Raw genomic sequence first — 12,915 nt, forward strand, 5'->3', positions numbered from 1 at the left:
AATACAGAAACGGCTACAATCATACATTGACAGAGAACTTCCAGAAGTTCTAGCTGGATTCAGAAGAGGCCGTGGAACGAGAGATATCATTGCTGATGTCCGATGGATCTTGGCTGAAAGCAGATAATATCGAAAGATGTTTACCTGAGCTTTATTGACTACACAAAGGCTTTTGATTGGTGTGGATCATGACAAGCTATGGACAACACTGCGAAATATGAGTATTCCAGAACACTTCATTGTACTCATGAGGAATCTGTACCGGGACCGAGAAGCAGTTGTTTGAACAGAACATGGGAACACTGAATGGTTTAAAATTAAGAAAGGTGTGCGACAGGGTTGTATTCTTTCACCATACTTATTCAACCTGTATGCTGAGCAAATCATCCGAGAAACTGGGTTCCATGAAGAAAAATGTGGCATCAGCATTGGAGGAAGACTCATTTAACTCATTTAACATACGCAGATGATACAACCTTGCTTGCTGAAAGTGAAGAGGACTTAAAACATTCACTGATAATGATCAAAGAGCACAGCCTTCTGTATGGATTACATCTCAATGTAAAGAAAACAAAAATCCTCAACATTGGACCAATAAACAACATTCTTATCAATGGAGAAAAGACTGAAGTTGTCAAGGACTTCATTCTCCTTGGACCAACTATCAACACTCATGGAAGCAGCAGTCAAGAGATCAGATGACATACTGCATTAGGCAAATCTGCTGCACGAAACCTTTTTAAAGTGTTGAAGAGCAAAGATGTCAGCTTGTGGACTAAGGTGCACCTGTCCCAAACCACGGTATTCATTTGCATGCGAAAGCTGGACAGTGAATAAGAAAGACCGTAGAAGAATAGATGCCTTTGAGTTATGGTGTTGGAGGAGAATACTGAAAGTGCCATGGGCTGCCAAAAGAACCAATAGATCTGTTTTGGAAGAAGTGCAGCCAGAGTGCTCCTTGGAGGCCAAGATGGCCAAACGTCGTCTCTCATACTTTGGACATATTGTCAGGAGGGAACAGTTGCTGGAAAAGGATATCATGTTTGGTAAGATGGAGGGTCAGCGAAAAAGAGGAAGACCCCCAATGAGATGGACTGGCTGGGTGGCAGCACCGATGGACTCAAGTGTGGCAACAGTAGTGACGTTGGCCCAGGATTGGACACTGTTTAGTTCTGCTGTGCATAAGGTCGCTATGAGTCAGTGCCGACTCAATGGCACCTAACAACAACATGAGAGACGAAGTTTGGCCATCCTGGCCTCCAAGGAGCACTCTGACTGCACTTCCTCCAACACAGATCTGTTGGTTGTATGGGCAGGCCATGGCACTTTCAAAATTCTCCTCCAACACCATAACTCAAAAGCATCAATTCTTCCATGGTCTTCTTTATTCACTGTCCAGCTTTTGCATGCATATGAGGTTATTGAAAAGACCATGGCTTGGGTCAGGTGCACCCTGTGGTAGCTCTTAAAGCTGAACTACTTCTTACCTTCTCACCTCTATATATACCCCAGTCTGGGAACCTGCTACAAATATCTCTTATGTGGATTATTGTAAAAGTCTCCAACTGATGATTCCCCTCCTTCAGTCCTTGAACCTTACAACACAGCAGTCAAAGTATCTTTACCAAACTAAAGTTACTATAAAAACTCCAACTTTTTTGTATGCTTAAAAATTTTATAATAAAATTTGGGAAACAAACCTAAAGGTTAGACCCTTCAAAGCCCTCTATACTTCGCATTTCATTCAGAGTGAAAATAGTCTTTCTATTCACTGACTGGGCCTTACAGCCTCCCTCTTACCTCTGCGATTACTGCTCTTCTGCCTGTCACCCATTACTGCATAGCAAACAGACCTCCTTGTGCTTCCTAAACACTCTAATCATGCTCCATCCTCTCTGGGGTTTTTCACTTGCTGTTCCCTCAGTTTAAAACATCTAGTCTCTAATATCTGCCAGCTCAGGCCCTCACATTCTTTAAGTCTTTGCTACAATGTTACTGTCTCAGTGAAGAGGTTCCTGGACCACTCCTTCATAAACTACCTCCTACCCACCATCCCTAATTCCCTGTGGAGTCTGTTGCAACTGGTAATGAACCTGCATAGGGTTTCCCAGGCTGTAAATCTTTGCAGTAGCAGAATACCTCATCTGTCTCCAGTGGAGTTGCTGATGGGCTCGAACCACCAACCTTGTGGTTCATGGTCCATTGTTTATTGGACAGAGCCACTGTGCTCCTAATCAAATACGCTATTAAATCATTAATTCTAAGAAGACTTAAAGGTAAGTCTAATCCACATTTCACGTATTTATTTTAAAATGCAATTTCCAAGTGCTTATGTTTGGGTACCAACCCCATGCACATGCACTGTGTATGTTCCCCTGTAAAATGTACAGTGACAATTATGCAAACTTACTCATTTGTTGCTTTGTGTACTGCTCTAGAATGTTTTCTTCTTATGTGAGTAGAAATAGTGACAGAATTCTCTAGACGCTGGGCATCTGGTGTCTGTTTTCAGTGTTAAATTTTTCTAAGGGCTACTTACCCACTCATTTAGAAGGGCTACATTGCCCACTCATTTAGAAAATGTTTTTATTTTTATTTTTAAACTTGAGTCTAGGGGATAAATGTCATTGAAGTAGAAAATAAAATTGCAAACTAACTTATAAAGTGTGCTTTATCCTTGGCATTTAAAACCACATCTCATTGGGGCCAGTATATAAAAGTATTACCCTATAAAAGGACCGGTGGAGAGGGGAGATGAAGAACAGGTGTGAGATGGGAATTTGTATAGCACTACTACGACGTGATGGGTCTAGTGAATCTCTACAAACACTATCTAATTTAATCCTGATAGTAACAGCCTTCACAAAACTCTCAATCAATGTACAGATAGGTAAGAAAACGCAAGTTCAGAAAGACTACCTAGTAATCTGCCACACAACACTAGGGCTACCTGAGGCCAAGGCCTGTATTTACTTTCTTACAGAATTCTCTTTCCTTGAGGTGTCACATAATGATTACATGTCATCATTAAAGTCCTTGATTGGCTTAGCATGCCTAGCTACCCATGAGCCCAGTCAGAGGTGCATCTGGCAATTTCCTTACCTGTGGACATAAAAAATGGGATGCGGAACTTTCCACTCAGCACCCGGGCCCGCAGATTCTGCAGTGTGCTTCCATCAAACGGCAAGGCCCCACATACAAGCACATAGAGGACAACTCCAAGGCTCTGCATCCCAAACACAGACAATTAATTGCATCCGAGGAAACAAAAGAGCCCATTATATCGCATGCATGAAGATGATGGTGAGTCATGCACAAGATAACAGAACAAACTTTCTCCATCCCTTTTTTAAGTGAGAAAAAATATGGGCATGTCAAGACCAATTATCTCCAGAAAATCTAACACTTTTCTTTGCTTTTAGGCACTAATTGTGGGTAACAGCCTAGATTTCTCTCAGGCAAGTGGCAGCAAAAAAGAGAGTGTCTACTTTTGGCAAGGGTACCCATCCAAGTTGGCTTGAGGCTCGCTTGTAGTAACAAAGGGGAATTTGAAACCTGTGCTTGGCCCATTTAATAACTGTAGGAGGAAAGACTATGTACAGAATTGGGAATTCAAAGAGCAGATAACCTTGACCCAATCCACACGTAGCATTAGGAGGTATCATGAGGGCAGGAATTAATGCTGTGGGCTGCAATAGAAGGCAGTTGCTTACCCAGATGTCTACTTTGGGTCCATCATATTCCTTCCCTTCAAAGAGTTCAGGGGCAGCATAGGGAGGGCTGCCACACCAGGTCTTCAGCAGCTGCCCAGGGGTGAAGAGGTTACTGAAGCCAAAATCTAAAAAGGCAAATGGACATTGCTTATGTCATTTTAAGCCAGCAAACACGAGTCTTTAGTCACTAAAGTTAGGTTGGGATACCAAATTTGAAGAGAAAGTTTAGGAAATATACAGCCTAAATTTTTTTAAAAAGGTAGTGAACTAGAGATATAGATGAGCTACAGTATAGAAGAAGATATCTGACAATGAAAAGTACAGCACATAATTACCTTGCCTATTGGGTAATCCATCCCTGTTCACAACCAAGCCTCACCCCACCTTCCCAGTGTATCCCTGGCCATTTTAGCATTACTAGACTATTCACATTCTGTGTCAATGTGCCCTTCTGAGAGACAGCCTCTCTGTGCCATGTCTTTTCCTGTCCACCTTTGAAATCATACTCATCAAAATTACTTCCTGTATGAAGCTTTAACTGACTTCGACCTCAAAACACCATGTTGTGGCTTCCTCCTCTGTGCTTCTAAGTCCTTAACTTATATACCTCTATATCCCAAGCACTATTCTGACTTATCTTGGTTTTATTATGTGCTTTTATCTTCCACTGGAGTCCTGGTGTGGCGTTGTAGGATACGCACTGGACACCAAGGCCAGTTTGAACCACAACCTATATACATAGGGTCAATATGAGTCAAAACAGACTCAATGAGACTTTACAACATATCTTTCACTAATCTGTAAGTGAGTACAATGGCTCTATAGGATAAATACTGGACTGTGAAAGACAAGGATGGCGGTTTGAGCCCACCATTTGCTTCATGGGAGAAAGATGAGGCTTTCTGCTTCCGCAAAGATTTTTTTTTTTTTTTTTTAAGGTTTTTATTGTGGATTGAGTGAAAGTTTACAGGGCACATCATCAGTTTCGCATTCAACCATTCATATGACTTGTTTCATTACATTGATTACAATCCCCTCCATACATCATCAGTCAACAGTGTTTCTCTCTATCCTCTTTGGCTTTTCTCCTTTTTGGTTCCGCAAAGATTTACAACCTCTGAAACCCTGTATAGGGTTGCTATGAGCTGGAACCAACACAAGGACAACAATTTGTAAATGGGAGGATATAATTTATCCTAATTTCCAGCAGTGTTCTTATACATACTAAGGACTCAAGAAAAACTTACCAAATTAAAATGCTGTAAAATCAGTGGGTGATTCTCTCCTATCTTCTGGCTACTACAGCATCTCTCATACTGACAAAGGCAGCTGGTCAGACACTAATGGCGCCACCTCCTAGCCATCCCTCCTAAGGTTCTAAAATAACTTTATGGTCATGAGCTGCTTGGAGGTCTGGGTCACCATCAGTACCATTATAGCTACTTGCATGAGAAATCTGTACTCTTAATCATCAAAGGACATAAATATCTCTTTGTGAAGACTTCACCGATCCCCTGTAAGCGTCCTCCATTTTCTCTATACTCTACAATTATTTGTATTTCTCTTGTATTTTAGTTAATTTTATATATGTAACATTCTCTCTCTCCCTCTTTTTTTAAATATAACATTCTCTTATAACTCCTGAAAACTGGACTGTGAACCACAGGTTGGCAAGCCCACTAGCTGTTCCTCAGAAACACTATACAGGGTGACTATGAATTGGAATCAACTCAACAGTGTTAAACAACAACACAACCCTCTCTCTCTAGTTCCTTAAGAAGACCTTATTCACTGCAGACTCTCTGACATTACCTAATATAACACTTAAACTCAGTGGACATTTAATAAATATTGACTATAAATGAAACCGTAGTCCTGGTGTAGCACTCCACCATAAGGTTGGTTTGAGTTTCAAGGTTCAAATTCGCCAGCGGCTCCTAGGAAACCCTAAACAGGGTCACTATGGGTCGGAACCAACTAAATGGCAATTAACAACAACAATAAATGAAACTACATTTAGAGTTGTACCAAGTAACTACAACTTTGAAATGGCATTAATTTCCATTTTCAAGTCTGCATATAGTGAATCTTGTTAAAAAAAAAATTCTTAAGTGAGTGGGGCTAGATAGGTTGGTAAAAATCCCAACAAATGAGATTCAGAAAACTTTGGAAATTCTATAGAAAGAAGACCCTTCAGTTTTCTTTAAAAAATAAGTTATTAAAGACCATTGCCAGGTCTGTTTCCATGACTGGCCTTCCTCTTCTCAGTGGAGAGGAGAAATCTGGTGGATTCTGTGATAACTTGTGGACTAGGTCTGGCATCGGTGCGACCAGATGGCAAGACACCAGATGAGATCATTTTAAAGCTTTTCTGTGTTTTGAATTGAGAGTGCACCAAGCCAAGCCATGAATGTAAACTCAAAGGTTTAAGATTTTTCTAATAAGCAGCTTAAAACATATAGATTTCTCATTCTGAACCACAAATGCTTTAACTACAATTGGCTACTCGTCTACTCTCTTACTCTGCCAGAGAGTGCAAGGCACACACTTACTGGCACCAGCTTATTAATTTGATCTGTCAAACAGGAAATCTTTACAAATTAGACAATAACAAAGGGAACCAGCTTCAGGGATACCCCCAGGCTTAGATAGCTACTAGGCACTTATATTAGAAATGTGTGAGAATGACTGATCTGACTGGGGTCTGACAACTAGAGAGGGTCACATCTGGGGAAGCACCTGCTTCCCCAGCATGCTCCGGCTAAACAGCTGGCTTCAAGAGCTCAACTCAGTAACCAACAGCAAGATTTCAATAAGATCCAACAATAAAACCCCCCCACCTACTTACACTTAATTCTTACTACATACCAAGCAAAAACCCTCATATCTTATAAGCCTGTTTCTCAGAAACACTATACTGTTTCCAGATACTGTTCTTACTCCTAATTCTAAGATAATGTACATTTAAGCAAAACCTTCTCTGTGATAGCCATGACACATTTTCTTGCATTAAAGCCACCTTCCTCTAACAAATGGTCCTGCAGTATCCCAATCCATTTGTCAACTCAACAAAGCTAACAAGCTGTGACCCACCTTCCGCCTTCAATACACGTAGCACTCATTATCCACGGACAGCCTCACTGAGAGCATATTGCTCTTGTCTGAATGGTTCTTTACAAGTATTGTACTTTAATCTTGCAAGTTAAAAGTCTGGCTAGTTCATTGTCCATTCAGCTGTAACGCAATTCATTTTCTGAAATTTTAAATTACTTGTGTAGGAGAAACCACAAATTATGGAAGTATACTAAATCAATAACCCATTTTGAAAGTTCACGTCTTCACTGTTGAAAACTTCAGAGACTGCTCTGGATATAGTACAACGTTGGTAGTAGTATATGGTAAGAATTAAGATAACAAAAGACCATTAAATACGGCTTTAAATGATAGTTAGAGAAACTCAGACTTGTGGGCCATTGCCTTTCTTCCTAATTTTTTTAGGTTTTATTATACATCAGAAACAGAGTCTGATTAGGAATTAATTAGACTCTTTGGTCATAATAAATAAAACTTGAAACGCTAATGCTTTAGTGCCATGAGCATTTCTGACCCTGTTCATTTCTCTAGTAAACCTGTTAACTCTGAATATGGTGTCTGAGTTCTGTGTGGTCATTACAATGAATTATTGAATCCAGCAGAGTAGAGTGTGTGGGAGGCATGGTTGGTGCCATTTTTACCCTCCCCAGCCCACCAGGCCTAAGTAACCACTAATCTACTTTCTGTGTCGATGAATTTGTCTATTCTGGCTATCATTTAATACTAATGAAATCGCATAGAACTGGATTTTTTCAGTTAACATGTTTTCAAGGTTCAATGATGTTGTAACTTGTACCAGCCTGTCAATTCTTTTCTGTTACGAAATAACAATCTATTGTACAAAAACATACCACATTCATGTAATTTTTTGTGCGGATATACATTTTCATTTATCTTGAACATATAGCTAAAAGTGAAAATGCTGGGTAATGCGGTATACGGTAAATCTCTGTTTAACCTTTAGAGGAACTGTCAAACTGTTTTCCAGAGTTGCTGTACCATTTTACATTCCCATTAGCGATGTCTCCAGACCTTTCGACCCTGTCTAGGGTTTCTGAGGAGCAGCTGGTGGGTGTGAATCATCGACTTTGTGGTTCCTATTGCCCTTGTGGTCCAGTGCATTATCTTACAGTGCCACACTAGGGCTCCTTTTAAAATCATAGTCATCCTAAACCCTACTGCCACTGAGTTGATGCTGATTTATAGTGACCCTATAGGACAGAGGAGTGCTGTCCCATAGGATTTCCAGGCTGTCATCTTCACAGGAGTCCTGGTGTGGTGCTGTAGGATAAGCAAGGTTGGTGATTTGAACTCACCAGCTGCTCCTTGGAAACCCTATACAGGACCGCTTTGAGTCCAAACCAACTAGACAGCACTTAACAACAACAATTTTTACAGAAGCCAACTGCCTCAACTTTCTCCCACAGTGGCTGATGGGCTTAAGCTGCCAACCTTTTGGTTAGCAGGTAAGTACTTAACTACTGTGCCACCATGTCTCCTTACAGCCATCCTAGAGGATGTAAAGTTGTATCTCACAGTGGTCTGGATTTGCATATCCCTAATGGCTTATATCAAGGAGCCCTGGTAGAGTAATACATTACAAGCTGGGCTGCTATCTGCACTCCAACCAATAAGGGATCATGTCACTAATGCCCAGGATGGCGTCCTGGTGTGGTACTGTACAGTAAGCTTTGGACTGCTAACCACAAGGTTGGTGGTTCAAACCCACCAATTGCTGCTACTCTGAAATCCAATACAGGATCTCTATGAGTTGGATTGGACTTGACAGCACTTAATAACAACAATGGCTAATAGGAGTCCTGGTGTGGTGCTGTAAGATAGGCACTGGACTGCAAGGTCATTCAAAACTACCAGCTACTCCTCTGAAACCCTATACAGGATACTATGAATCAGAACTGATTGGAAGTTACTTAACAGCAACAATGATTAATAATGTTGAACATCTTTTCATATGTTTCTTGGCCATTTGTATATCTTTAGAGAAATGACTATACAAATCATTTGCCCATTTAAAACTTATGTTATTTGCCTCTTCATACTAAGTTGTAAGATTTTTAAAATAAATTCTGTTGTGTGAAATAAGACACAAAACAATGTAGTCAGTATGATTCCATTAAGATACAGTTTAAAACCAAGTAAAACTGTATTGTTTAAGGATAGGCTCATTGCACATTATAATCAATATAACTGGTACTGCTTGGAACAAAATGCCTAAGGGATGGCAAAAGCATTAAAGAAAAACACACACACAACAGTAAAACTATAAAACAAAACAGGCAAATCATCAGTATGAATATCAAGACAGCAAACAGTGTTGGAAGAGACAGAGAGTTGTGATTGGTGGGCAGTCAGTCTGGGCTGCTGAAATGTTCTACTTCTTCATCTAAATGGTAATTACACACGTTCACTTTATTAAAGTATATGTATATGGTCAAAGCACCTTTTTGTATGTTGTTGTTGTTAAGTGCCATCGAGTTGGTTCTGACTCAGAGCAACTCTGTATAGGGTTTCCAAGGAGTAGCTGCTGAGTTTGAACCACCAACCTTGTGGATCCAACTGGCCTTTATGGTGGAGTGCTTATCCTACAGCATCACACCAGGACTCCATCCTTTTTGTATATAAGTATAATACTTCATAATAAAGGAAAATCAAGAAAAGAATAGTATAATTTTCTTTCTACTTCTATTTCTTGCCCTTTTGGGTCATTTCATTGGAATCTAATGATTGGAGCTCATGGAGGGGAGGGATCGGGTTGCTTTGCTCAATGCTGATTTTCGAGTATATAGGCTAGAACTTAACAGAAGAACTCCCACACCCACTGCCATCTAGTCGATTCTGACCGATAGCAACCCTATAGGAAAGATTAGAAGTGCTCCCTAGGGCTTCAAGGCTGTAACTCTTTGCAGAGGCAGACTGCCTCATCTTTCTCCCAGAGTGCCTCAGGGGTTCCAACCGCCAACATTTTGGGGAATAGTCCAGCGCTCAGACCACTGTACCACCAGGGCAGAAGAAAGGCACTAAATAAATCTTTTATGAATAAATCACTGATTAAGAACAAAGAGGGAGGGAAAAAGAGGAGGAATCTATATATATGAAAAGGGAATGTATAAGAATTCAGCAGCTTTTAGTGAACTGCTAAGAAGGTAGGAATTGGGAATGTAATCTCAATGAAGTTTTTTGTTTAAAACAGCAGTCATATATTAAGAACAGCAAATTGAAAATTTTATATACAATAATAAAGTTTACAGTTCTAGTTAAAGAAGATTTAAAAGGAGAAATATTTAAATAATATATGCAATCATTATACTACAATGGTGATTAGGTGTAAGTAATAAATTGTTCACAACCTTAAAATATTTTTTATCCTATTAACTTTTGCCATAACCCATGCTAAAAAAGAGACAAAAACAGCATATATTACTTATGCTGTTGTTATTAGGTGTCCTCATAGCAACCTAATCATAATCTGACTCATCATAGCAACCCTATGTACAACAGAACGAAACACTGCCCAGGCCTGCGCTAACCTCACAATTGTTGCTTTGTTTGAAACCATTGCTGCTACCACTGTGCCAATCCATCTTCTTGGGAGTCCTTCCCTTTTTCGCTGACCCTCCACTTTACCAAGCATGATGTCCTTCTCTAGGGACTGATCTCTCCTGATGATGTGTCTGAAGAATGAGAGACGGAACTCTTGCCATCTTGGCCTCTAGGGAGCATTCTGGCTATACTTTTTCCAACACAGACTGGTTTGTTCTTCTAGTAAGTTCATGGTACTTTTAATATTCTTCTCCAATACCATAATTCAAACACATCATTTCTTCTATGATCTTCCTATTCATTGTCCAACCTTCATATGCATATGAGGCTATTGAAAATACCATGTCTTGGGTCAGGTGCACCTTAGTCCTCAAACTGACATCTTTGCCCTTGAACACTTTAAAGACATCTTGTGCAGCAGATTTGCCTAATGCAATACATTGTAGATTTCTTGAACACTGCTTTCATGAGTGTTGATGTTGGATCCACACAAAATTAATTATTTGACAACTTCAATCTCTTTTCCATTTATCATGATGTTATTTATTGATCTAGTGGTGAGGATATTTGTTTTCTTTACACTGACATAGAATCCATATTGAAGGCTGTAGTTTTTGATCTTCATGAGTAAGTATTTTAAGTCCTCTTCACTTAAGTAATCATTATGTTGTTGTTAAGTGCTGTCAAGTCTGTTCCAACTCATACTGACCCTGTATAGGGTTTCCAAAGCTTTTGATCTTTGCAGGAGCAGAAAGCATTCTCTCTCTCCCGCAAAGCAGCTAGTGGGTTCAAACTTCCAACCTTGTGGTTCATAGTTCAGTGCTTATTCTATCGAGTCACCAGACTCCCAGATATCATTATGTTGTTGTGAAATGCTATCAAGTCGGCTCCAACCCATAGTGACCCTGTATAGAGTTTCCAAGGAGCGGCTGGTGAGCTTGAACCTCTGACCTTACAGTTCAAACGGCTTTGCAGTCTGGTGCATTAACCCAGAATGCCACACCAGGACTCCAGTTATTATTATAGATAAGTTAAAATTCATTTTTGTCTCTAATGCTATTAGCCTCCCTAATCAAACCAGAACTGTTACCAAAGAACAACATTAAAGAGATCTAGATTTCCTTTCTTTTCCTTCTATATCCAACTTAAGATAAACAGTCCTGGTAAAATATTAAATTAGAAAGCAGGATGTCCAGAAAAAAAAAAAGGCGAAAAACAAACCGCCCCAAAGAATTGAACCCATACACACACAATTGGGTAACTTCAAAGATTACTACAATTTTCACCTTCAGATGCTGCTGCTGTGGTTGTTAAGTGCCATCAAGTCGGTTCCGACTCATAGCAACCCTGTATAGGATTTCTGAGGAGTGGCTGGTGGGTTTGAACTGCTGACCTTGTAGCTCAAACTGACCTGGCATTCCAGTGCATAACTTATCAGATAAATAGTCTTAACTCTCACCAAATTTTTACAAACACTTTCTGATAATAGCCTTTTTAATAACCAAACCCCAGAGAACAGTGTTTAGTCATTTCTTTACAACCACAGGCACTCTGTGTATTCTTTGAGCATTATCCGGAGGCATGCAGGGATGCGGGCACTGCGGCTGCTCAAACAAGCCTGAAAAGGGGAAAGGGAAAATCTGTGATCGCTCTAATTGGCTGGGTCCTAGGTTGGGCCACAAGTAAAATAGCGTTGTTTACCCTGTCATAAACTACAGTTTCATTCACAGGGCTCTAGATGAAGAACACTATTAGACCCAATATTGGTGCTCTACAAAGAAAAACGACAGAAGAGGCATAACTCCAATTTAAGTTAAACAGCAACATAATTAAAACAGGAACTTGAAGCAAAAGGCTCCAGATTCATAGTGTATATTCAAAGGATTAAACAGAACTACATTGCAGTTTTGAGGGACATAATTAAATGTTAAAGAAAGGAGAGGGGGCTGTCAGCACCAAAACCGTACCAAGACCTACTGTGATCTTAGAAAAATAAAGGCACTGACGGTATATTTACCTGATATGTAATCATTTTAAAAGGGGAATTATGTGCAACAGCATGGAAAAATATTTAATATTAAATAGGGTTGCTATGGGTCAGAACCGACTAGACAGCTCTTAACAACAACAACATGGTTAATAAAAGCATATAAAATTATACAAGGGGGCTTCAAAAAGTTCATGGAAAAATTCCACTGTTTTAATTTTGCCCACAAACTTTTTGAAGAACCTCCCTGTTCACATATACACGGATTCTAATTATAGAAAACATGCATAGGAAAAAAGACAGACGAAAATGCATGTAAACTGTTACCAATAGTTTTACAGGTAGGATTAGTTTGAATATTTAAAACTTGTTGCTGTTCAAATTTCCTATGCTGTTGTTACTGTGCGCTATTGAATTGATTTCAACTCAGACTGACCCTATAGGACCAAAAAGGATTTCCTAGGCTTAGTGGGCTGCTAAGTGGGAGTCCTGGTGTGCTGCTATGGGGTAAGCACTGGACCACAAGGTTGGTTTGAACTACAAGGTCAGTGGTACTACTTG

At 39.8% G+C, this 12,915-nt stretch overlaps 1 protein-coding gene across 2 annotated transcripts in view; it reads right to left on the bottom strand.

The window, feature by feature from the left end:
- SIK3 (SIK family kinase 3) overlaps window positions 1–12,915 on the bottom strand; it is a 301,942-nt gene that overhangs the window by 54,276 nt on the left and 234,751 nt on the right. For both annotated transcript variants that reach the window (XM_006833851.1, XM_006833852.1), the window contains 2 exons: window positions 3,714–3,838; window positions 3,103–3,226 (listed from right to left, as the gene is read on the bottom strand). In XM_006833851.1, coding sequence (XP_006833914.1) covers window positions 3,103–3,226; window positions 3,714–3,838 — 249 coding nt within the window. The remainder of the gene's footprint in view (window positions 1–3,102; window positions 3,227–3,713; window positions 3,839–12,915) is intronic.

The sequence above is a fragment of the Chrysochloris asiatica genome, unplaced genomic scaffold (assembly GCF_000296735.1).
Source record: "Chrysochloris asiatica unplaced genomic scaffold, ChrAsi1.0 scaffold00008, whole genome shotgun sequence".
Taxonomy (NCBI): Eukaryota; Metazoa; Chordata; class Mammalia; order Afrosoricida; family Chrysochloridae; genus Chrysochloris; species Chrysochloris asiatica.